The sequence below is a fragment of the Myiozetetes cayanensis genome, unplaced genomic scaffold (assembly GCF_022539395.1).
Source record: "Myiozetetes cayanensis isolate MyiCay16 unplaced genomic scaffold, myiCay2020 scf22, whole genome shotgun sequence".
Taxonomy (NCBI): Eukaryota; Metazoa; Chordata; class Aves; order Passeriformes; family Tyrannidae; genus Myiozetetes; species Myiozetetes cayanensis.
This window is the reverse complement of record NW_026087434.1, coordinates 4,034,611-4,058,384: the sequence shown is the minus strand read 5'-3', so window position 1 is coordinate 4,058,384 and position 23,774 is coordinate 4,034,611. Positions and strand designations below refer to the sequence as shown.

Genomic DNA, 23,774 nt, shown 5'->3' with positions numbered 1-23,774 from the left:
TACGAGGGGAAGGGGAGGAAAAAAACTACTTTTTAATGATGAACACAAGCAAGGGGTTCGTTCTGTAATTGTTTTCAGTGGCACTGGCAATGTGTTTGGATTGCCATTACTTATTGTTGAATGTTTCTAATACCCAGTTGTGGCTCTGAATGCATTTGCTGGCTCTGGGATGCCGGTGACATAGGCAGGAAAAAATGATTTGCGGTTGGTTGTGTGGCTGTCACGACAGTCTGTGCTGGAACTGCAGACGCTGCCTGTAGCCCTCGTGTGGGACCCGTGTGGCCCTGATGGGCCCGCGTTAGATGTGCTTGGCAGCCTAAGAAAGCAGCTCCCAGCAGAGATGTTCCTCTGAAGCTTTCTGCAGTGGGAGTGGAACTTTGTGAACAGTTCCTGGCCCGGAGTCGTTTGTTGTGCCTCTGAAATGGAGAAGAGCAGTTGTGCTTCCCTGTGACGGAGATCCCGGGGCAGGCAGACGCCGTCCTTGCCCTGTGTGTTGTGCTACTGCTGATTTTGGAGTGGCAGTTTAATGCTGTTGCTTTGATTAGTAGCAATACTTTCATCGCTGGTGGCGGATTTGTGAGGTTGGTGGCTTTGGGGACTCAGGTAACAATTTATCCTCACGTTATTTGGCTGATTTACCAACTTATGCTGAGGAGGCACAGAGGAGAGAAAACTTCTGAAGTGGGTTCAGAATAGGCTCCCTGAAGGTGGACTCTGTGGTACCTGTATCCAGGCCTTTATACCAGTATAATTTGGGATTATTTTTGGAGAGTTGGGGAATAATATGGTAGTCACCAGTAGATATGTGCAGTACTGGGGAATATTATTCATGCAACTGGGTACAGAAGGAGAGACTGGAATTTCCACTGGCTGTTTGGCAGCATCTGCCCAAACTGAGAGGAGCTTGAGCTGTACCCAACACTCGATGTGGCAGCCTTCAGGCAGCTTTAAAAACTCTTTTAATGGGCTTCTTTTAACTTTGTTATTTGAAGAATTACTGCAAACAGCAGCAAGTCTCCAGAAGCCACCTGATGTGCAGATGTTCCTCAGCTGTGGTTGCCTTGTCAGGGCTCTTACCACCAGGGTGGTTGGGGAATCTCTACCATGTGCAAAGCCTGCAAAACAAAAACACTTCCCATGCCAAAATAGCAGGGGGAATGGAATCACTTTGCTCCAGTTATTGATTAACCAGTGCCGTTGTGTGTGTTGAGTGTGGCTTGATCTTAACTCTCAGTCTTCTGAATACTGTCCTAGTGAAATATTTTAAATGGTTATAAAACTAATGGTGAGTTTCTGCTGTATTAACCATTGTCCAAACATTAATATTCTCAAATGTTCGCCGTGTCTGGGTAGCTGACCCCTTAAATTCTGAATTGCAGCATAATATATGTCATTCCTTTTGTTCTTTCTTTAGTCGTGTAGGTTGATTGCTACACTGAACATAAGACAGGCTCTGTGAGTCCTTCCTGACAACAAAAAACAGTGCTTTGGGCACTGTGTTGCAGCAAATACTGCTGGTTAGTAGTAGGGGGTCTCTGCATATGGCTCCGCTTTGAATCATGTTTTCAGTATGCAAACTAATGTTGTTATAAATGATTTCTGCTTGGTCCCCATCTGCTCTGTCTGTGCAGGTTCAAGGGTAGAAATATCTCCTGCCTTATGTGTATTTTACTATATAAGTGCAATAACACAGCTTGTTGACTGAGCCAGAGTTTACGATCAGTGGGTTCCTAATGTTTGTCACATGTCGAGCTCAGTGATGTGCTTGGCAGCCCTTCTGCAATTAATGCAGTCAGTTCACTGTAAGAAAGTAAAAGAGCAGGTATGTGAGAGCCTTTCTTTAAAAGGAAGTAAAATGTCTTTTAGAAATAGACGGGGAGACTAAAATAGTTTTAAAAATCAGTGCTTACGATCTTTGCTGGATAAAAGCTGCAGTTCCAGTTATTCCTGCAGCAGAGACACTTTCACCTGTGGTTTGCCCAGCCTCCAGCTGAAGAGAAGCCAAGGTCCTGCAGCTCCTTCCTCCTCCTAATGAGGAGCTCTTCAGAGCTACTTCAGTGTTTCTTAAACATGAAGTAAATTACCTTTTAGGCCTGTCTGTATTCAGGGTGACCAATGAGCTCTGGGAAGTGTTTCTGTATAAACTAGAGCAAAGCCACATCCTTAATGCTTTCCCTCTGCTTGCCAACATAAACTACTCATTATCAGGCATGGCTGGATTTCTTACTGTGCTGAAGAAACTAGAGATGTTTCTCTACCTCTTGGGGTCTGAAATTGCTCCCATTCCCCGAGCATCCCTCCCCTCTGGAGACTGCAGTGTAATCTAATCCGGGTGGGTGGCAAGGCAGAAATATGATTTGTGATGCAAACATCTCTTTTTCTTTGTTTTTCTTTAAATGGCTTTATTTCCCTGTGCTTGCTGGAGGCCAAACTTGCAGTGGTATAGGAAAGAAATGGGAATATTATAATTGCCAAGTTCTTTTGGGGGAAGGGAGTTTGACCAGCGTTCCTGTAAATAATTAGCTCAGACACAGGCAGAACTGTTCCTACCTGGGACGGCTTCTTCCTGTTCTTCACGCTGTTTGTGCCTAATGGTGCTCTGGAGGTGCCAGGAATACCCTCCTTCTCCTCACCCAGCCACTGGGCTGGGCAGCAAGAAGTCAGCTCAAGGGACTTTTCACCCATTGCCTGCAGCACCTCCAGGCAAAGATGATGCAAGTTTTTTTTGTTATTTACTGAGCACCCAACTGGGTGACCTTGAGGCCTGTCAAGGAAAACGTGTTGATGTGTGAGCTGAGCTGTCTCTTGAGCAGCAAACACCAGTTACAAAGAGCATCTTGTAACTACAGAGTTGGTTAATTAGGGAACTGAACTGAGAGGCAAATGCTGGACTCTGCTTTAGGCTTAAAATAAAGACATTTCTTTGCAAGTAGCTTCCAGCTCTCTCTGTCATGGTAGAGGTGTTCACTTGTAGCATTGCTTCAAAATAACGTAATCTGGTCGTAGCTCTGACCCTTGGTCTTAAGACTGGTCTGTACAGGGGTCTTTGGGGTGCATTCAGCCATCAGCTGCAGCTCTGTGTTTGCTGTGTGAGTGATTTTGGGACATCTGGCACCCAGAGCACAGTGGCCTCCCTAACTTTGCCAAGTGCCCATGCCAAAGGAATGGTAGGTGCTGCTGCCCACAGTGTGCCAGAGGTGCCTTCACTGACCCTCAAGGGGCAAGTTCAGCAGGGACAGGTTCAACAAGGTCAAGTCTGAGCATCAGTCCTAGGCAGCCAACCCTGGTAAGAATTTGACGTTTTCCATCCTCCCTCCCTGTTACTGCTGTTCTGACTTTTTAAAAATAGAATGAGATTGTCTCATCTGAAGGCAAAGGCTTCTCAAGAGGGTTAATTATGTCACATTTATTATCTGCTGTGCAGATCTTTTTAGGCAAACACGAATAATTTTTTTTTTAGTTGCGTACCAGCTTTTATAAGCCAAGGTCTGCAGCACCCCCACACATGCTGCAGAGGCAATGCTGAGTTTCCCACAGCTCATTTCAACACAGAGCTGCCAGGCTTGGATGTCCTCCTGTCCCAGGGCAAGGGGTGACAGGGGGGAACCTGCTGTGGGCTGTCCCAGCAGTTCACTGTGTGGGAAGGGCCGTGGTTATCAGTCTGCAGAGGGCTGGCAGATTGCACAGGCACAAGCACTTCACTCTCGAAATGATACCAGAGACTTTTCGGGTAATTAGGTCTCGTCTCTGCTCTTGCTGGAGTGGACACCTTAGGAGTTTCCTGAGTGACATGCTCATGGTGTACCAGCACGGGGACACTTTGCACCACTAGGGATGTGAAAGAGAAAGGAAACTGTCTTCCAGCTCAGAACTAAATGTGCCCTGAAGAATGTTGGAACAAGGTGCCAAACGATGTGGTGGGTTTCGTTCTGAACTCTGTGGTTGCTGTGCTGGCCCTGTTCATGCTGAAGATAATGTACTCTTTTTCCTAACGCTGCAGATTAGGATGTTTTTGTTTCATCTGCAAAGGGATGCTCCTTGCTTTGATGAGCCTCCAGTGGTGGCTGATGGGTGTATGATAGGCCAGCAGTGGGAAGCAGCCCAGGGAGTGACGGGACACAACTTCAAAGTAAAGGGAAGAGGGTGGTTTTTTTTTTTATTTTAACTTTCTTTAGAGGATCAAATTAGCAGTCTGCTAAAGTCTTTTAATGTTAAAACTTTCAGAGCATAAACAATGACCTGTGAAAAGGAGCGCTTGGATCTGGACCCTGTGCATGATGAGGTCTGGCATCTCTATTACGGCCAATTAAAGTGACAGGTAGCAGAGTGTAAGCACTGCTGACTCCTGCCGTTCCCTGGCTGGCTCCGGGCTGCACACGCCCTTTCTCCCTTGCCTTGGAAAAGGCACGTCAGTTTGAACTCCCCAGCCAGAGCACAAAGCAGCCTTTCAGAACCCCTGTGCCCTCTGCTCGTGTGGTTCAGCAGGAACAGCCCAGAAGCTGAAGCTTGGTCTTTCAGTCAGAACCTGCTGTCCTTGAATTGCACGATTGTGTGAGGTGCAGATGTTATCCTGCCGAGGCTGGCAGTGCACTGCAGCACAGGCAGAGCTTGCCCTCTGTCTGGGGGCTCTGCACTGGCTTTCCAGGATTCTGTCCAGCACTCGATCCTAGATTTAGATCTTAGGAATAAACTTACTCCTGGAGGTCCCTTCCAATACCCCCAGCAGGAGCGTGTGAAGCTTTGCTTTAAACTGAGCTTCGAATATTATTCGATTTGAGTAACAAAACAGTCAGAGGAAGCTATTGCATTGAGCAAACTAACCCATGGCCCTAAAATAGCTTCTTACTTGAACAGCTTGGTAAAATAACCATGCTCTGCACACCGATGCTGAACTCTGAGAGATTTTATCCTCCCAGCTGTGTGGGGAGACTTGGTGTTCTTCTGTGCTGGAGGAGGAGATGGAAGCAGTTTCTGTGGCTTCCTGCCTGCCCCAGCAGCCTACCTGCAAGCAGCCCCTGCTCTGCCTTGTGCAAGGCCACAGGTGCATGGGGGAGAGAGCCAGATATGGGAGGGAGAGAGCCAGTCGTGGGCAAGAGCAGGACGTGGGTGAGGGCCGGCGGGCGCTCGCTCACATCACGGCTGCAGATGCACACGTGTGGTCTCGCTCAGTGCTGCTGCATTTTCCTCTTCCGTGGTTTCTCCTGTTCCCATGAGATCAAAGGGTAGATCAGCACCTCCCCACCTCTGCCTGACAACTGAAAAGGGAGGGGAAATAACACCGGGGAGAACCCCGTGCGTTAAAAAAAGTTCACGACCCACTTGGTGTAAATATGCAAATGTTTGTAGAGGAGTGGCTGTTTCCAAAACACATTAGGTGGAAATGCTTCACACCCTTCTTTGTCACCCAGTAATTAAGAGAATATTTGCCTTCCAATGCACTGGCTGCTTAAATAAAGGTGAGAGAGCCTGGATTTTCTCTTACGGTAAGTAACAATCATCTGAGACCTCCAAGCCTGGCACACCTCCACGTGGCACCTCTTCCCTTCCAGTTGTGGTGCAGTGACTGTTCCTGCACTTTTGGTGGGAAGAAAGTGAATGGGGAGGGTGCAGGGACTCAAACTGGCATCTGCCCCCCACCTGGATTGAGATTGTCCGAGTGCAGGTTGGGGGCACGATCCTGGCCAGGGAAGTGCCTTGGCTGATGTGGATGTGGTGTTGCTTGTTTCTGGTTGTGTGTGGTGGGTCCAGCTCTTACCAATCAAATTACACAGCGGTGGGATACTTGGATCCTCTTTTCTTCCCTGTCTCCTCTGTCATACTGTGAAGCTGTCTAAATGTCAGGGGTGCTGGTGATTTGGCTGTGATGGGAGTGAATTTTAACGAGGCTTGCTCCTCAGCGTGAATGTATTGATGTAGGCATGTCATGTAGCCTGTCTGTCAGCCAAGTTACTAGCTTTCAGCTGTTTTATATGCATATTTTAGGGATTGCTTCCAACCTGGGAAAGCCCAGTCAGGTCACTGCAGGGCAAGGCAGAGCTGTATTCCCATACCCACCTAATGCTGCCGCTGCTTTCCTGACCCACGAGGATCAGAAGGAATCCATGGGAATCGCTGTCTTCTGGCTCCTGCTTCTGTTTGGGGTGGCTGTTGCAAAGGCAGGCTGGGCTTACTCATCTGCCTTCAATGCAGCCACACAATCAGCTCTTTCGAGGAAGGGAATTCATTAGTTTCTGTGAAGTGGCCTTGGATCTCTGGGCAGCAGGTGCTTCTATAGAGCAAACTGTTGCTGAATATTCAACAGTTGCCATACAAGCGTCGGGCCGGCTGCCTGTGAAGCACTTGGAGTTATCTTGAGCATCCCATTAGATAAAGTGCAGAGCACTTGCAGGTTTAAAGCTGCCCGCAGCTATGTTGTGTTGGTGGTATCTTAACGTTAAGGGCTGGAGTTGGTTTTTTTCGTTTTTTTTTTTCATTTTTTTTAAATGTGAATCTTCCAAGATCATAAGCAGCAGCTTATCTCTTTTGACTCAGCTAACAAAGGGAACTGCCTAGCAGAATGACAGCCACAGTGATTCATATTCAAGGCATCATTCTCTTACTGGTTGGGGCTAATGACATGTGCACTGGAAACAAATGACTCAGGCTGGAAGTGTCTCTTCATAGTTAAACTTCTTAAACTCTCCTTAAACTCGAGTTAGCTCTTTCAAGGCTACCCGAATAACACTTGTTCTTATCAGCTTCTAATTTGGTACCTGGAGTACTGTAGATATCTAAGCTATGAAGGAATAATTTGAGGGGTTAAGGTGTGCAATCAACCTTTTTATTCTCCTCTCTTTTTTCTTTTTTTTTTTTGTGTTTTTTTTTTTTTGTTTGTTTTAGCAGCTTAGGTGTGGTCTGTCAGCAGCTCGTGCTACATGGCATCATTGACAGTAGGGTTCTGTGAGAAACTGTGGTCAGTGAACAACTGCAGCTTCAAATAACTTACAGCTTTAGTCAGGAAGGTGTGGATGCCTGTATATTGTTTACTAGTGACGTGCTCTGATCCTCTTGTCTTGTAGTAGCTTATTTAACCTGTATTAGTTGTTTTAAAGGTGCTTTGTCTGTGTTCTCCTACTGGTTATTTAGGCCACAGAAGGAAAACCTTTAATTAAATGTGTAATTGTGACAGTTGCACTGCAGGCTGGTTTCACCAAGGAGCTGAAGAGGCATCTTGTTTCGTGTGCTTTACAGGCATCCTTGTGCCTGGAACACTGCATAATGAGGGTGTAGTGATTCCACACCCCTAAGGTTGTAAAACTTAATAGCAAAGCGCGTAGTTCCTACCCACAGAGAACAGCTTTCAGCACAGGGGCTGCTCCTGGTTGCTGTACATCTCGCTGAAATAGTGTTGGCACCGATTGGAGGTGGACCCCGAGCACTTAAAAGCATGGAAAAGCAGCTGATGCAGCTGCTGGAGCTGAGCCCTCCTGGCAGGATTGTTTGTTGGTGCTGCTTGCGTTGAAAGGACCGGCGTCTTCAGGGTGTGATTTGGCTGTGGGGTGTTCAGAGAGTAGCTGAGCACTTTGTTTGTGCCGGGCAAGGGGGTCAGTGCCAGGTTTGAGGAGGGCTGGCAGCCTGGGATGTGGAATCTGCTTCCCCCGCTGCGAGGAAGCAGCTGAGGGGGAGCTCCTCCAGGGACCTTGGCTGGCCCATGTTCTTCATTTATCCAGTCCCCATCAGTCCCTGAGCTCCCCTCAGCTCAAGGATGGGATCAGCAGAAGGGAGGACCTGCTTCCAGAAGGGGTTCCAAAGTCTTGCAGTGAGGCTGTAAAGGAGGTGTTCAGGCTTACCGTGGGTCATCGCCTCCAAAAGCTCAGTACTTTGCTCTTTTTTTTTTCCCCCACGGGACTTTAAAGTGTAGGAACAGAACAATTACACCTGGGAAAGGAATCCCTGGTACTGAGCAGGCTGGGGACAGTGCAGCCTGTGCTGGAGCTGTAGATGAGAACTCTCAGACAAGTAAATGTGTGAAGGGTAAGTTGCCACAAAGTGACAGGGAAGAGAAGTGAGCCCTCAGCCTGCATAGATGACACTGCACATCTAATTGCTAATGGACTCTTTTTAAAGAACAACTCAGCAGCTATTCTTAGAGAAAGCAAATGTGTGGTGTTACCTACAGAGAGCAAAAAGGGAGTTTTTCCTGGTCTTCTTGACCTTTACTTTCTTGTGTTAATTTGTGTAATACCAGTGAGATTTTCCTGCTATAAAAACTTGCTTAAGCAGAGACTTCTCCAAAACCTCTGGAAAAGAGAAAGAAACCTCTGAAAAAGACTGGCTAATTGGGAGCTTCAGGGATCCACTGTATGCTCCATGCCCTTCTCTTTCCCTCCTGGATCAGACTTTTACCAGCTGGTGCAATTCCATAACAGCAGTCAAGGGCTTTATTGCATTAAACTTGTTAGGAGAAATGGGACCTCTGTGCCTGTGGGGCTCGGGGTGAGGGAGGAAACTTCGGGGAATTGTTAGATAAACAAACACTCCTGGGTACTTCTGAAACATTTTAATTGCTCTTAACAATATTTGCTTTTTCCAACACCTACTAAAAAGGTCTTACTGCTTGTGAAGTTTGTAGATCCCGAGGTACTTTGCAAAGAGCAACAGTGGCGTTGTCCCTGCTTGCTTGTGATGGTGCAAGAAGCAGGTGAGATGTGCTGGAGAACCCGGGGCTAAGGCAGGGCCAGGACAGGCTCTAGGGCTGGGGTCTGACCTGCCAAACCACCCTGTGGGTGAGAGGCTGTGGCTCAGAGCTATAAATCCGATTGCATGAGTCAACATGGCTTCAGTAGATGCTACATGGCAGAAACCAAGGCTAAATAAATCCTTTTGGACACCTCTGAGTGATACTTTAGGAAAGTTTCAGGTGTAATAAGGCTGACACAGAGCAGTGGGAAAAGGCATCTACACGTGTGCTTATTATTGTATAAGTGTCTCACTGACATTCCTTGTTCCTCTGGAAAACCTGCTGAAAGCTCAGCTAGGAAAGCACCCAGTGTCTGCTCTCAGTGTGTACCTGGAGATTCAAACACAGCAGGCAGTGCTGTGCTTTTCCCTGCTCTGGTGTTCATTAGTTAACGGGGTCTGAGCAGGTGGGGTTGTTTTGAATTTTTTCAGCCTGTATGTGCTGGGAGATTTCACAGTTATACAAACTGGTGTTTTTGGGGAAGAAATGGACAGCAAGACCTGCCTTTCTAATAGTAGTTTTTGCAAATCTTAAGAAGCTGCAGCTTCTGCCTGACTTCAGTCATGATGAAGTGAAAAAGACACTGAGAACAGTTTGTGTCACCGGCACAGAACGTGTCTGGTTCTGCAAGAGGGGGTTTAAACCTCCTTGTGTTCCTGCAGAAGACAGTCCAGAGGCTGAAGCAGAGCTGTAGCAAGTGGTGCCACTGTGACAGAGTCCCAGTGAGGGTGCTCAGCAGAAGGGCAGGGGATGCTGGCAGTGGTGCCAGGCTGCCAGTGCCTTGGGATTCCTTGGGGAGGAGCTGGGCAGGATGACAGTTGTGCCTAAACATGAGGTATATCCGTGAATGAAATACTCCATTCCTTGTGCCAGTGAACTGAGCTGTGAATACATGACTGTCTTCACTTCCTGACAGCAGCTCAATGGTCAGGCTGCCTGTGGAGCTTCCAGGTGAGCTTTGGAGTGGAGCTCTGAGTTAGAGCATTTGCAGGACTCACTCTGGAGCTCTGAGTTGTTCGTGTCATGCTGGATGGGAATTGTCAAAGCAGCCCTGTGTTGCTGCTTATCAAAGGGCAGAGTGAAATCTTAGCCTTTATTTTTTCAATTAAGAATTTTTGTTTGTCCCTCAGGGCCAAGCAAATAGAACCCAGCTTGTTTTGGCTATTGTGAGTGTTCATGGGGCAAGAAGGGGAGGGAGAGGACGAACAACAAGAGCAAAGAGTTGCATTAATGAGAATGATGTCTTATTTTAGTTGATACTTGATCAAGACATGTGGTTCCAGGAAGCAGGAACAGATGATTTCAGTCTCTTTTTTTTTTTTCTACTCTCTTAAATCTTTGATTATCACCATGACTTATCATAAACATTTTAACACCTGCCAACTCTTTTCTCACTTCATATATTTTTGCCCATCCTCAAAAACAGAGTAAACTGTTAGGCTTATCTGGTTTGCTTTTGTTTAATCTATAATATTAATCACAGGAGTAACTCTCAGTGACTTGTGTATTATCTTCTTCCAGAGGATGCCTCATTTTGTTACAAAACTTTGAGGATATTTATTACTTCAAGTGCATTGTTTTAGTAAATTAGGGCAAAATTGACTGCGTTTCATACCTGAGTGTTGTGTCCTCCTCTCCCATGTAAGAGTCAGAGACAGTATTTGAGCCCCTCTGGAAGGTACAAGCTACCTCAGGGGCCTGCAGGAGCTGGCTTTGTAAAAGCGCAGGTCAGCTTGTTGTGTTCTGGCTTTTATTCAGTATCACTCTTGCTTACCAGGGCAGCCAGAGAGTGGGCTATTGCTTCTCCTGTATCTGCTCAACTGCCTTAAGGAGCCATCTGAATTGACTCCCAACTGTTCTTTTTCCAGGGGGGTGAAATCCAGGACTGCGCCTACTTGGACAGCGAAAGCGCCTTCAGCGAGTCGGAGCTGTTCCCTGATGAGGACGGGATGACTCTGGCCCAGCAGGAGGTTCACCATGAGTCTGACATGGACAGTGCCATCGAGAGTGCCCAGAGCTCGGAGGCCTCTGACGTCTGCCAGGACAAGGACGGTGTCCTGGGGGGCCTCTTCCTGCCCGGGGACAAGTGAGTGCTGGTTCTGCCCCCTGGCAGCTCTGCTCCAGGGCGTGTGCCAGGGAGGAAGGAGCCTTTGTGTGACTGATCCCTACTGTGGGAGGCTGAGGATGCCAGGTGGATTGAGAAATTTAACATCCCTTTGCAGTGTGAGGGAGATGGATGTCCAGGTCTGCTTAGGTAGTCTCAGTCCTGGCTCCTTCTGGCATGTTCTGTGAGCGCTCACAGGACTTGTGTGCTGAAGTGAAAGCGTTGTTGGGTCTCTCCAGGATGGATCACTGCATTAGAATCTCCCCAAACCTTAGAATCTTCTGTGTTCCCTTAAACTTTCTGTGCTGGAATCAAAACAAATACTTCCTGCAGAGCAGTTCAGTATGAGGAATGCTGCTTCAGTCTTTTGTGCATCGAGTTACCTGGCAATGTGGGCTCTGCAGATTTGCTTTGCAACTTCATGTACCAAATTAATTCTTTGTGTTTCTAATTTTCCATAACCTTTAGTGTTCAGCAGTAAATGGCGTTTAACACAGGGTGTCCTGGCATGTCTGTGTGTAACCATAGTTGCTGTTAACACCAGTGTCTCTGTAATCCTAACTTGACTCTTCCCAGGTATGTCCCTGGGGGTGTTGGTTAAAGCTGATTGGGGTGGGAAAAGGACCCAACTTGATTTAATCCTGCCTTGACCTGAGTTAATGCAGTACCACAGGACAGAGCCCAGCTGGGCTTGCTTTGTAAGCCTCTGCCTTGTCTTCCCTATTTTTGGCTTGCCATCTTGACTTGTGTCTCCTGAGCTTTGTTCATTGCTAAGGCAGTCTTCCTTCTCTCTCTTGGGCCTCCTCAGGTGCTCCCTGTGCAGCCTCATCCCTGCCCTCCTCCTCAATTTGCTGTTCTGACTTTTTCCCATTTGCCCAAGCCATCTCAGAGATTTATCAAGATAATTGCAGTTTTCATCAGCTCTTTATCAAACCTGTCTCCTTTGCTTGCCATTCCCAGTTCTCCAAAGCCCCATCCTTGCAGTGACTTTCACCAGTACTGTGTTTGAAATGAGTCTCTTTCCTGCCCGCTATGCCAGTCAGGCTCTTGAGAAGGGGGTGGGAAAGGCATTGTGCATCCTGAACCCCCCTTCTAGGGCAGGCAGGAGCTACTAAGAGCTATTGTGCTGCTACTGATAGACCTTGGTTTGTTCTCTGAGGCCTCCTCAGCCTTGGTGAATCTGTGGGAAAACACTTGTGAAGCTTCCTGCAGAACAGGAGATAGCTTTAAAACGCAAACAAACAAAAAGCCCCAAACAAACAAAAAAACGCCAAACACATGGAAGTTTCCTTCAGAAAGTGTCAGAATGAGGAAAATCATCTGCTTTTAGAAACTCTTTCGCAAATGACTTTGCAATTCCAGTCCTGGTGGGGGTGTTAGGAGGAGCTTCTTCCCAAACTGACTTGGTGTAACTACAGTGAGATGCAAACAGCTGTTGCAGTTACACAGGTCATGAGATCTCCCAAAAACTAATCAATACACAGTATGTCCATGGCACAGCAGCACTTCATGAATAGATGCTGAGCTTCTCACTAATCCCCCAGCCAAGGAGCCTTGTTAGATAGGTTTGATCTATTTCTAGTATGAGTATTCCTATCTTCATCCTTTAATAGTGTGCCAGGCTTGACTTGCCCTAATTTCTGTTAATGTGAGTTAGATAAATGAGTTGCAGGTTATAAATGGATCTCATCAAAACGGGAGAAACAAAAGAGCATACATCTGAAATGCTGGCAGGCTTCCTCTTCTACTAATTGCTTTTGGAGGGAAGGAATATGCAAATAGTGCTTGCCAAAGGAACACTGGTGCATCTCTTGTTTACAGCTCACCAGTGTAGTATTACGGGAAAAAGAATCTCCCTGTGGAGGGGTTGGGAGGTTCAAGGTAGACTCAAAAAAAAAAGAAAAAGCTGGGAGGAAATATTATTGAGCTGCTGTGGAACATCAGCAGGAGTTACTGTCCCATGGCTCAGCTGGTGGAGTTGAAGGTGCAGGCACTGTGCACTGAGGCAAAGGGAGTGGAAAACTTGAATCAATCGGCACAAGGTGCCAGCGGATTCCATCAGTGCCTTGTCTGTATTCCAGAGGCCCTGCATTCTGCTCTGTAGTGGGAAGAGCAATGTGTTGGGCAAGGCCAGGGTTTCACAAGTGAAATCATCTTCTTTCAGGCCTTCCAGGTGGGTTTTCTGTGGGGAGAAGTTTGTTTTTAAGGACTTGCATGTGAATTTAGTGGCTTCTCTCTGAATGCCTCACTGAGGAGGGAGCTGAGCAAACCTGTGTCAAATACCTGCCCTGCAGGTGCCCTGTGGGGCTGCAGGGCAGTCTGGGCAGGAGAACACTGTGCACTCTCTGCAGCCAACTTTGTTTTATTTGATGCTCTGCCAGCTGCTTTGCTGTGGTGCCTGGCTCTGCTGATCTATTTACTTCTGTGCCCTCTCTCTCTGAGGTCACAGGGTCCTGCCATTCCTGCCTGTTGGACATGATTTTAGGTACTTCTCTGGTAGTTAGGCAGCCTCTCCTTGTGGTCCATATCTGCTCTGAAAGGCACAATTTGTCACGATGGAAGGGAGGTCACATCAGTAGCTTTAGTGACTCTCAGGTATGTGGTGAGCTCAAGTTTGTTCCTGACCACACAGAGGAGAGTGGCTGGAGCTCATGGGGTGTGGGAGAGGGTTTATTGGGATTACTGGAAAACTCTCTGATTGCAGAATACAGCAACAGCCTCTGTCTTGCATACTTTCCTCTCACTATCCCATGCATTTTGGAGTTGTCTGCACAGTTCCTGCATTCAGAGCAGAAGTCCCCACGAGGAAATGGTGACTGAGGATCGTCAGGGTGTGTGCTCTTTAAAGTGAAATGGTTTGTGTTGATCCAAACCTGTCTCACAAGTAGCTTGTTTGTAGATTCCCATGCTCGTGTCTTTCAAGGCACCGTGTCCACTGCACATCAGATGCATTTAGCACTTCAGGGTTTTGGCACAAAGTAAGTGGGGTGCAGCTTCCAGTGAGGGGACAGGCTGTGAAGGTGGAGGATTCCATGTGAGATGAGGTGCTATCAAAGTCGGCCTTCGAGATGTTTTGACCTCTTGTTTCAGGTCAAGTCCTCACAACCCTTCTGCAGCATCTGACCTCTCCACTTACTCTACCGCCTCTCTGATCAGTAATGAAGAACAGTTTGAAGATTATGGGGAAGGAGATGATGTGGATTTTACTCCCAGTAGCCCCTGCCCTGATGATGAGACCAGAACCAACGCCTACTCTGACCTTGGCTCATCTGTATCTTCCAGGTTGCTCCTTATTCATTAACAAACAATTTCTCATTTTTATTCTTCTCTGACCACACCAGAGGTTACACTGGTTACACAGACTCACCTTAAAATGTTATCACTTCATTTTCTGCCCTCCAGTTGACAGACTGCATTTAATAAGAGCTGAGCAAATATATTGTTTCTGATAACCTCTGCTGGGTTCTGTTGAAATAACTGGGCTGTTTTGCTTCTAGAGATTTCGTTGTATTGCAGACAATATATTTCACAGTTCAGGGCTAGTACTGGAAGGGATCTGCTGCGATGGAAACCAGCTTAGCACTGTGCACCTGATGCAGTGGAGAGAAGACTTACAGGAGAGCTGCTTCTCTTTAGTGTTCTGATACTGCAGATCCTCAGCACTGTGAGGGGAAGTGCTGCCCACAAACAGGGGGTTATCATAAGCAAGTAGCTGCTCTCTGTTAGGAGCTAGAAATGCCACAGCACTGCACTGGTTTCCTGCATGTGACCTCAGTCTCTGCAGCTCTTACGTCCTGTGACCAAGTCAGTTCCAGATTTCACAGTCCTTCCCCAGGCAAGAGAATGGGGGAGCAGGGTCGGGAAGAGCTGAGCATGGACATTCTCTAGGATTTGCCTGCTTGGATCAATAGCCCACGAATGTCTTGTGCTTCATGGCTAACACAGGACAAGCTCACTGCATCCTTCTGTTCTGCATGCAGCCCCCACGTGCTCCCCTCTGTTTCCAGCACTTCTGCAATCCTGCCTTGCCACCTCTGTCCTGCATGCAGAGCCAGCACCCCTCTCCTCTGCCCCTTCACGAGGATGGCTTGTGTCCTTCATCCCCTCCTTCCTTGGGTTTATGCAGCCCTTTCCATTCTCATTCCTGGGGCTCAGTGCACTTCATGCCATGATTGCTCTTTTTTATTTGAGTTTATTTTCTCTTTATCATGCCAAGAGCTACTGTTATCTCCTCTTTAGAGCTGTGTCCACTTCTCCCTTCCTCCTCATTCCAGGGTTCCTTTCATCCTACCATCTGAAGGGCTTTGTGTGACTTCTTACCCAACCACCCTGTCTTTCATCTTCCTGTCTTTCTCTTGGAGAAGAGACTCTTCAGTTTGCATGCCAGGCTCTGACGGGAAGATGGGCAGGATGAGAGGAGGGCATTGCTGAGGTGGAACACTCTGATCTAGCTGCCTTTGCCTCATGCATCCCAGTGGACTCTGTGTGCCTTTTGCTGTTCTTGTGGTCACCCAGGCTGGTTCTTTCCACTGACACCCAGACCACGTCCTCTGGAAAGGCTCAGCTCAGACAGGTAGACTTGCCCTAAGGCCAGAACTCTCCATCATCAGCTCTGAATTACATGACTGTGGTTAGAGGTGATTCTTCCAGTCCCTCATCCGTGATTCTGACACACAGACACACAGTCAGGAGGAAAGCCAGTGGTGAGTTGGTTACTACAGCCGGTAACATCTCTCCTTTCCCGCAAACAGCGCTGGCCAAACCCCCCGAAAAATGAGGCATGTTTATAACAGCGAGTTGCTGGATGTTTACTGCTCACAGTGCTGCAAAAAGATAAATCTCCTCAACGATTTGGAAGCCAGGCTGAAAAACTTGAAAGCAAACAGGTAAGCAGCCTATTGCACTGCTTTTGGCAATGCCCCCTGGAAATGGCACCAGGTAGAAGCAGGAGGAGAGGAAGAGTGAGCCCTCTCCTTTCCTGTGTCACATTCTGTCTTATGCATGTTTTGTCCTTAAGGAAAATATGTATGTAAGAAATTTAGAGTTTGATATCTAGCCTGAATCAAAATGCTGTTCTTCATTAGCTAGTTATTATTTTTCTGACTTAAGGTGCAGACAGCATTAGTAAATATTTTAACAAATAAGCTCTTTGATTGCAGAGTGAGAGAGATATTTCCATGAATTTTTCCCAGGAAGTGAGATCTGTTGTGCTGCATAGTGCAGATCTACATTTAACCACTGCTTTCTCCAGGTGGGAAGGAGGGATCTGCAAATCCTTAGCTAATGCATATAACCTTACACACACCTCTCCTAAAGCTACTAGTCAGCAGAGGTACTTTGTTCCTGTGGGATACTGGGTTTTTTTAATCCTCAAGGGAACTTGAAAAAATTATAAATTCCTGTGGCAGGAGTTACTTTTGGGGTTCTTTGCAATTTCAGCTTTTTCCTTACATTTCTGTTAAGGAAATTTCCTTACATCTCTGCCACTCCATCCACTTCTGAGCTGTGCTGAGCACTTGGAAAGTGCTTCCAAGGATCCCCTAGGGTTTTTGAAGGGAATTATTTGGTGGGATTCGAGCTCCCCCTAGAAACTGAGCGTGAGTCGTGCCTGTTGGCATAATCCTTGGGACAGAGCACTCTTGATGGCACGGACAGGGGTCTGCCAGCACCCAGAGCATGACCCACCAGGGCTCTGGGAATTTGGTGAGGGTGGCTGTGAATGCCTGGCTGGAAGAGAGCGGTGCCCTGGCCAAGAGCTGTGTCTGTGCACACTGAGATGTGACATCCTCTCATGGAGAGGTGCAGCAGGAGATTTTGATCTGGTTCTAGTGCTGTTGTCTGCAGTGTGGACCTTTTGTTTGGATAATACCAGTCCGTGGCTGCAGAAGGGAGCTGTGAAAATGGGAAGCACCTCAGTTCCTGTGCTGAACTGGGAAGCATTATGGGGAAGGATAAACTAACTGTTTATAAAATCATCTAAAAACTGGGAAATCCAGAATATATGTCCATCACTAACTTGGTGTCCCTTTGTGGTGTTTCTAATATTAGTTTTGCTCTGATTTACACTGACAAATCTCTGCTAAACATAACAGTATTTGCAAATTGGCTTATTAATGATCACAGTAATTTGTGGCTTCACTCATCTTAGCATTGTTAGTAACTGCAGCTTTTGGTTAAGTTGTTAAAGAACATTGTTCACAGAATCATGTTTTGACTTTGCTAAAACAGTGAATATTATATTTTATTATGCAATTAAAATTGAATCAAATAAGTGTTTAATTCCTATATCATTCATTCTGTATCCATGTAGCCCTAACAGGAAAATATCAAGCACAGCTTTTGGAAGGTAAGAGTCTTCAACTTTTCTATAAATACTTGTGGAATCAGTTGTAACAATTCCATGAGTGGAAGTGGGAGAAGAGAGTAAGAATAAGTTTGGAAAACAAAAATGTGCCAAGATAGTTTTTCAAGGAAAGGGGCCTGTGTTTGGGTAGGGATGTTAAAGAATATAGAAGGCAATACTTGGCTTGGAGCAGGCCCCTGAACTGGAAAGAACTGTTAAAAACATAGATAGTTGCTTCCTTGTCTACCAGCTTTCTTCCTTTATACTGCTACTCACTCAGTCCAGGTATTGCTTCTTTAACCCTCATAATGTGGGCCTTGTTGCTGTTGCCAAAATGCAAAGGGAAGCAAGAGCACCCCTTTAAAAAGGACACACAGCATTGTCATCTTCCTTTGACTGAATGAACCAGCCCTGTGCTGGGGAAGCCTGTAAGGGTCAAGAACATTTTGGATAATCTCCAGTGTTACCTATTTCTGACACTATTCTGCAGTGGGAACTACTTGAGATTTCTTTTTTTATATATTTTTAAGTTCTTATTCTGTGAAATCTTCTAGGTTAACTGCACCAACCAGTGGGCAGTGGTGACCTTTTTAAAATTTCTAATAAGGCAAATACAATTCAGTACACAGTGTTAGTAAGGCTAAGTATTTTTTAAACTATGTTAATGCTGGTGGCAGATCCTATCAAAAGCAACAAAGAACTCACTCCCTAGAACTAATGTCATTGACTGTGCTCAGTATGACTTCATTTAGCTACCAGTCTCTTGTAAGACTTGTGTTTAAACAGTTGTAATTGTCACTGAAATGATTGCACCGATTTTAGCGTCGGATGTTCAAAGTCCGAACCAGACTCTTTGTCCTCCCTCCTCATCAAGCAAAATAATTATCCTTCTGATCTTTCAGACAACTCTTCCACAACAGTAACTTCAGCAGCAGTAATGGCAGCACAGAAGACTTGTTCAGAGACAGTATAGACTCCTGTGACAACGATATCACTGAGAAGGTGAGAAGCTGTGAGCCTTGGGATTAATGCACCCAACCAGACCCTGCTGCAGACCTGCATCAATGGACAAAGCTCTTGCTCACAGTAACCCCTGTTCTGAAGTGCCTCATTCAAAATTTCCTTGACATTCCATTGATATTACGACTTTGTTTCACAGTAATGCAAGAGCTGTGCAAGCACAGATCCAGGCATTGTGGTAGAACTTCTTTGGGGTGTATTTGCATTGGTCACCTTCAAGAAAAATGCTGGATCTGGATCTTTGGAGCTTGATTTCACTGCTGGCTTTGCAGAGAAATATGCCACCTTTAAAAAGGGTAGAATAGCTAAATGCCAGTTGGGAAGAGTGAAGGGGTGTTTGAAGAGAGATTCAAACTCCAGTTTTTTCCACTTCCCCTTGCAGGTAACGTACCTAGAGAAGAAGGTGACAGAACTGGAGAATGACAGCCTGACAAACGGTGACCTGAAGAGCAAACTGAAACAAGAGAACACACAGCTAGTGCACAGGTAACAGAGCACAGAGCCTGCCCTCCTTACCATGTCAGAGCAAAGCCACAACACAGCTGTGGGGAAGGAACATCCCTACCTGTAGAGTATGACCAAGTCTCCTTCCTTAATGCTGACAGATGAAATAAGGCTTCATCTGAGAAGTCAAGTGGAGTAAGGTTGAATTTTCAGCAAGCAGAGGCCTTCCAAACTGGTGTCTCTAAAAGAGATGTTGCTGACTTGTACAGAGCAAGCTGTTCTGCTGTGAGAAAGGTTGCTGTGGTGGCTGGGTTTGTTTTTTTTTTCTTGCATGTAGCAAGAGCAGAAGGCTGGGTCGTAGTCCCAGCTTCTTGAGATTGAAAGAATAATAGGTGAAGCAATACTACTTAATTCTGTGTTCTTGGGTAGATTAAATACCAGGAGAGATACTGGGAGAGATTAAATGCCAAGAGAGAGGGTGAAGTAGAATGAAATAAAGGAACGGGCAGGGAAGATGGAGGCAGTGAACTTGCACACTTATTTTTTAAGTACTTGAGAAGCGATTACTGAAGTGAGATCTGGTTTCCTTAGAGTTCACGAACTAGAGGAACTATTGAAAGACCAAGAAACATCAGCAGAACAGACCCTGGAAGACGAGATAAAGAGACACAGAGAAGCTTACAGCAAGTATGAAAAAGAGAAGGGCACTGAAATTGAACTGCTGAATACAAGGTAACAAACACCTTGGTGCCACCCAGAACAGAGCACAAGGTTCTCTTGTCTTCATTTTTACTTTGCATGTAAATGCAGGCTGTTCACCACCAGACACTGCACAGATGGTGGCAGGTTGGCAGGTCTGTAGAGTAGCTGTGCAGTTGTGTGTCTTAAAGCCCAAAAGCTGGGAAGGGTGCCTTGCATTAATGCTTTAATCCACATGGCCCATGTAGACAGCTTAGCTGGATATTTGGCATGGATTCAAGGAGGGAATTGTGGCCAGCTGTAGCAAACATTTGTTTCTTCCGACTTAATTTATTTATTTATTTTTTTTTTAGATACCTGTTTTTAGGAGCACAAGAATCTGAGGGGGTCAGTGTGGCATTTTGGGCCCTAAAAACAAACTATCAAAAAGCTTATGCTAAAATGTGCTAAGATAGGAAAGATTTTCTTGTCTGGTCTTCCCGTCAAGTGCAAGTGAAATGGCTTTTTAGAGCACGCTATTTTGCATGTCTGCAATCTTGAAGAGGTATTTGCTATAAGGTTTTTGTTCTTAACACAGGGTTCAGCAACTGGAAGAGGAAAACGGTGACCTGAAAAGCACTGTCACACGGCTGAAATCCCAGACGGAGAGATTGGATGAGGTAACGAAACCCCCCTGAGTGCTTGAGCAATTTAACAGCAATTCCATTTGTGTAAGAGCAAAACTCATACAGTGCCTGGCCCACCACCTTTAATTTTTCTGCCTTAAAACTGTCAATGGAGTTGGAACATTGGAGGCAGGAATGCCCCAAGACACAAACCAACTTCTTGACCAGCTGTGCCTGTAGGTTCATGTTGTAAAACTCAGGGTTTCTCCTGCACTTGCAAGCTGGTTGTGAAGTTTCCCATTTATTGTAGGAAAGGCAGCGCATGTCAGACAGGTTGGAAGACACGAGCCTGAGACTGAAGGATGAGATGGATTTGTACAAGAGAATGATGGACAAGCTGCGGCAGAACAGGCTGGAATTCAACAAGGAGAGGGAAGCCACACAGGAGGTAGGTGTGGAGAGGGATGCAAGGCCGGGTAATCTCTTCTCACCTGCGTGGAAACCCATCTGAAAAAGAATGGGCAGACAGGGTGAGCACTGAGAACAGCACACCCAGGGGACATCCTGCTGGATCGTGTCTCTGTGGGAGGGGTGCCCGTAGGGTGGTGAACGCTGCAAGAATATCAATGTCCATCCCTGACCCAAAGGGTTTACAACTCTTTGAGAACTTTGCAGCGGGAGGGGGCTGGTTGGGCAGGGCTGTGCTGGAGACACACGACCTCCTTGCGTGCCCACAGCTCATCGAAGACCTGCGGAAGGAACTGGAGCACCTGCAGCTGTACAAGCTGGAATGTGAACGTCCTGGGCGTGGGAGAAGCTCCTCGTCCAGCCTGAGTGAGTTCAACGCCAAGACCAGGGAGGTGGAGATGGAGCACGAGATCAAGCGGCTGAAGCAGGTGAGCAGAAAAGGCCTCTTGATGATCCACATGAAATGGATGGGGCTGCCTCGAAAAATGCCTACAACTGCAACCCCTGGCACGCTGCCTTGAGATTTCGTCCCCCCCTTTGTCACAAGCACGAGACACACGTTGCATCTGTGTAGGATTTCTCTGCATCAGTAATGTCAAGTTGTGCCCTGTGATCCAGCAGGGAGGACTTGTCAGAGGAGGTAAGAGAGCTGCTGTTCGCTTGCAGCCTTACCACGTGTCACCCAAATTACCTGTAATGTTAAAATAAGTACTTATTTTTAATGAGACCTTGTAAGAAGAACTTAAAAGCGGTGTGTCTTTTCATCTTCCTCAAACAGGAGAATCAGAAACTTCGTGACCAAAACGATGACCTGAATGGACAGATCCTAAGCCTCAGTCTTTATGAAGCTAAAAATCTCTTTGCAACGCAAACAAAAGCCCAGTCACTGGCTGCTGAAATTGATTCTGCATCAAGAGATGAGGTAATGTGCTTTTTTAATCAGGTACTACATCCAAGAATAAGCGTTTTTCGGTCTAATTAACTGTCAAGGTTGAACTGTCTGAAGTTGACAAATGAACAGCAGAAATTCTGCTTTGGTAGGAGTTCAAGAGTGTTATAACTCTCCCATTTCTCTCTCAAAAAAATGGAATTACTAGACTCTCAGTGAACTGCTTTACAATTTGAGGGTATTGTGATAGTATGACATTAGTTTCATACTGAAATGACTATGGATAGTTACTTAAATTTTTACTTTCTGTTCTAGATTTAGTTCTACGTTACTTCAGTAACTTAGACCTAAATTTGAGCTATATGTTGCCTTTGTAGCAGAGCTGGGTTCTTGGAGAAAGTAAGTAGTTTGCAAGTAATAGTGTGGTAATGCTTTGGAAGATATTATGGGATGCCCGTTTGCGTGGGCTGAGTGCAGCTGATGCAGCTTCCTCTGAGCTCCAGGACAGGTTCAGGTGAGATCAGGCCCATGGACCCATAAGAGCTCCCAGGGAAGAGGACAGGTTAGTGGTGAAGGAGATTAAAAGGAATTGTTTGCCCTTTATGCTCTGTTTCTTCCAGACAGAATTCCCTATTTCTTCATCAAGAGGAGTCCTGGGACAGGCCTTTTACCCAGTCTGTACTGGAATGACCTGCCAGCCTTTTAGCTCCTGGGCAGGCCCTTGAAGTGAAGTGCATACTTGAGTTTCTTGCTGAACCAGAGCTCTGTGAAGGAAGGCTGTTTAATTGTTGATCTCTAATTAGGTAAAAGCAAATTGGGCTTTTGCAATTGTCAAAAGAAATCTGACTTTCTCCCTCTGTACCTCATGACTCTGGCTCATGCAAGGGATGCCCAGCACTCCCCCTTTAAAGGGGGGAAGTGCCTGACAGCTGTGGCCCAGGCTCAGTAAAACCTCACAGACCTGCATAAACCGTTCCCATCACACCATTTTTCCTGTCTAATAAAAGAAAGGTAAGAAACTGCAGATTCAGGGAAGTATTTATGTGAAGGCTAATGAAAATGGACACCCAAATAACATGAGCTTTAGGTAAAAAGCAAAGCACTCTTCATCTTTGGAGAGGTTGAGGGGCCTTTGACCTCTCAGAAATCTAGCTAGTGGTAAACTAGTGAGAATATTTCAAGAACAACTTGGAAATGTTGTGTTTCAGCTCATGGAAGCCCTCAAAGAGCAGGAAGAGATAAACTACAGATTGCGACAGTATATGGACAAGATCATTCTGGCAATCCTGGACCACAACCCATCCATCTTGGAAATAAAGAATTGAAGAGAGTAGGAGAAGGAAAAAGCAGCAACTGCCTGATATTTCTGCACATGCCACTGGATCTAAACAACACTCTGATACTGTAAATTAATCTATAAATATATATATATATATACACTACGTGTGAGTGTGGGTGCGCGGGTGTGTTTATATGATGTTTGGTACACTGTTATTTGTCATTGAATTGGCTTGGTTAGACTTTTTCCATGCACTTTCAATACCTGTGATAAGATGGATACTGTATATTAATGTAATAACAATATAACTGGATCATGCTGTTTTAGATACTGGACAAAATGACTCTACCTCTAGTTGTAAAGGTAAAAAAAGACAATGGAAACATATGGATGTGGCCCTAACTTTAGGAGCAAGAATCTTTTTCTTCGTTCTTCCAGGAATTTGGGTACCACAAACCAATTGGCATACCCAGGTTCAGTTCCTGACTGGTGCTGACTGTGTAATTTACTATTTGATTAAGTTTTAGTAGTTCAACCACACATCGGGTTAAAAAAAAACAAACCACACAAGAAAAAACAAACTTTGGGAAAAGACACAAAGTAAACGGGAAGAAGAGGAAGATACTGCAAAATTGTTGCTATTTGTGAAAAATCACCATCCACTTGTTTGCCACTGTCAGCACAAAGTGCTTTTGATGTGAGGTCACTTTGGAGCCTGCTGGGGGATGCCCTGAGCCAGCTGCTCCTCGGCGTGTGTGCATGTGTGTTTGTTGTGCCAGGGGGATCCCTGTAGCATTGAGGCGAAGAGCTCTTCCAATCTGTTCCCCTATTTTCAGGGGTTATATCATGGGCCATTAAGATGAGTTCTGGGATCCTGCCCCTTCCCCTCTCCCTGATTTTAAAGATTTCACTGAAGGAACACATTCCAGTTCTTACCAAAAAAAAAAAAAAAAAAAGGAAAAAGAAAAAAATTGCATGAAATATCTTCACTTCAGGGGAGGAGGAGTAGCAGCCCTTGACATCACGTGCTGAGTTGCTTTTCCAGCCCATATAGCTGCACTCCTTCGAGAATGACCTTTTTTTGGGCAGGCTGTGGAGAGGATCCACTGGTTGCTGACACAGCCTTGGAGAGCAGTCTGGTGTGGAGTGGCTTTTACCTGTAGGGCAGGAAAAAGAAGGAGCTTGGTCTTGCAGGAGTTACCAG

The 23,774-nt window shown here is 46.0% G+C and overlaps 1 protein-coding gene across 3 annotated transcripts in view; it reads left to right on the top strand.

Moving 5' to 3' along the window:
* The window catches only part of RAB11FIP4 (RAB11 family interacting protein 4), a 105,337-nt gene extending 82,205 nt beyond the window's left edge, over positions 1-23,132 (top strand). For 2 of the 3 annotated variants that reach the window (XM_050319104.1, XM_050319106.1), the window contains 12 exons: positions 10,588-10,805; positions 13,914-14,105; positions 15,575-15,709; positions 17,134-17,169; positions 18,069-18,168; positions 18,569-18,672; positions 19,222-19,362; positions 19,907-19,988; positions 20,245-20,382; positions 20,672-20,830; positions 21,181-21,324; positions 22,500-23,132. In XM_050319104.1, the coding sequence (XP_050175061.1) occupies positions 10,588-10,805; positions 13,914-14,105; positions 15,575-15,709; positions 17,134-17,169; positions 18,069-18,168; positions 18,569-18,672; positions 19,222-19,362; positions 19,907-19,988; positions 20,245-20,382; positions 20,672-20,830; positions 21,181-21,324; positions 22,500-22,616 (1,566 nt within the window). In that variant the 3' untranslated portion in view covers positions 22,617-23,132. The remainder of the gene's footprint in view (positions 1-10,587; positions 10,806-13,913; positions 14,106-15,574; positions 15,710-17,133; positions 17,170-18,068; positions 18,169-18,568; positions 18,673-19,221; positions 19,363-19,906; positions 19,989-20,244; positions 20,383-20,671; positions 20,831-21,180; positions 21,325-22,499) is intronic. The other variant, XM_050319105.1, reaches the window with a different exon arrangement.
* The last annotated feature ends 642 nt before the right edge of the window (positions 23,133-23,774 follow it).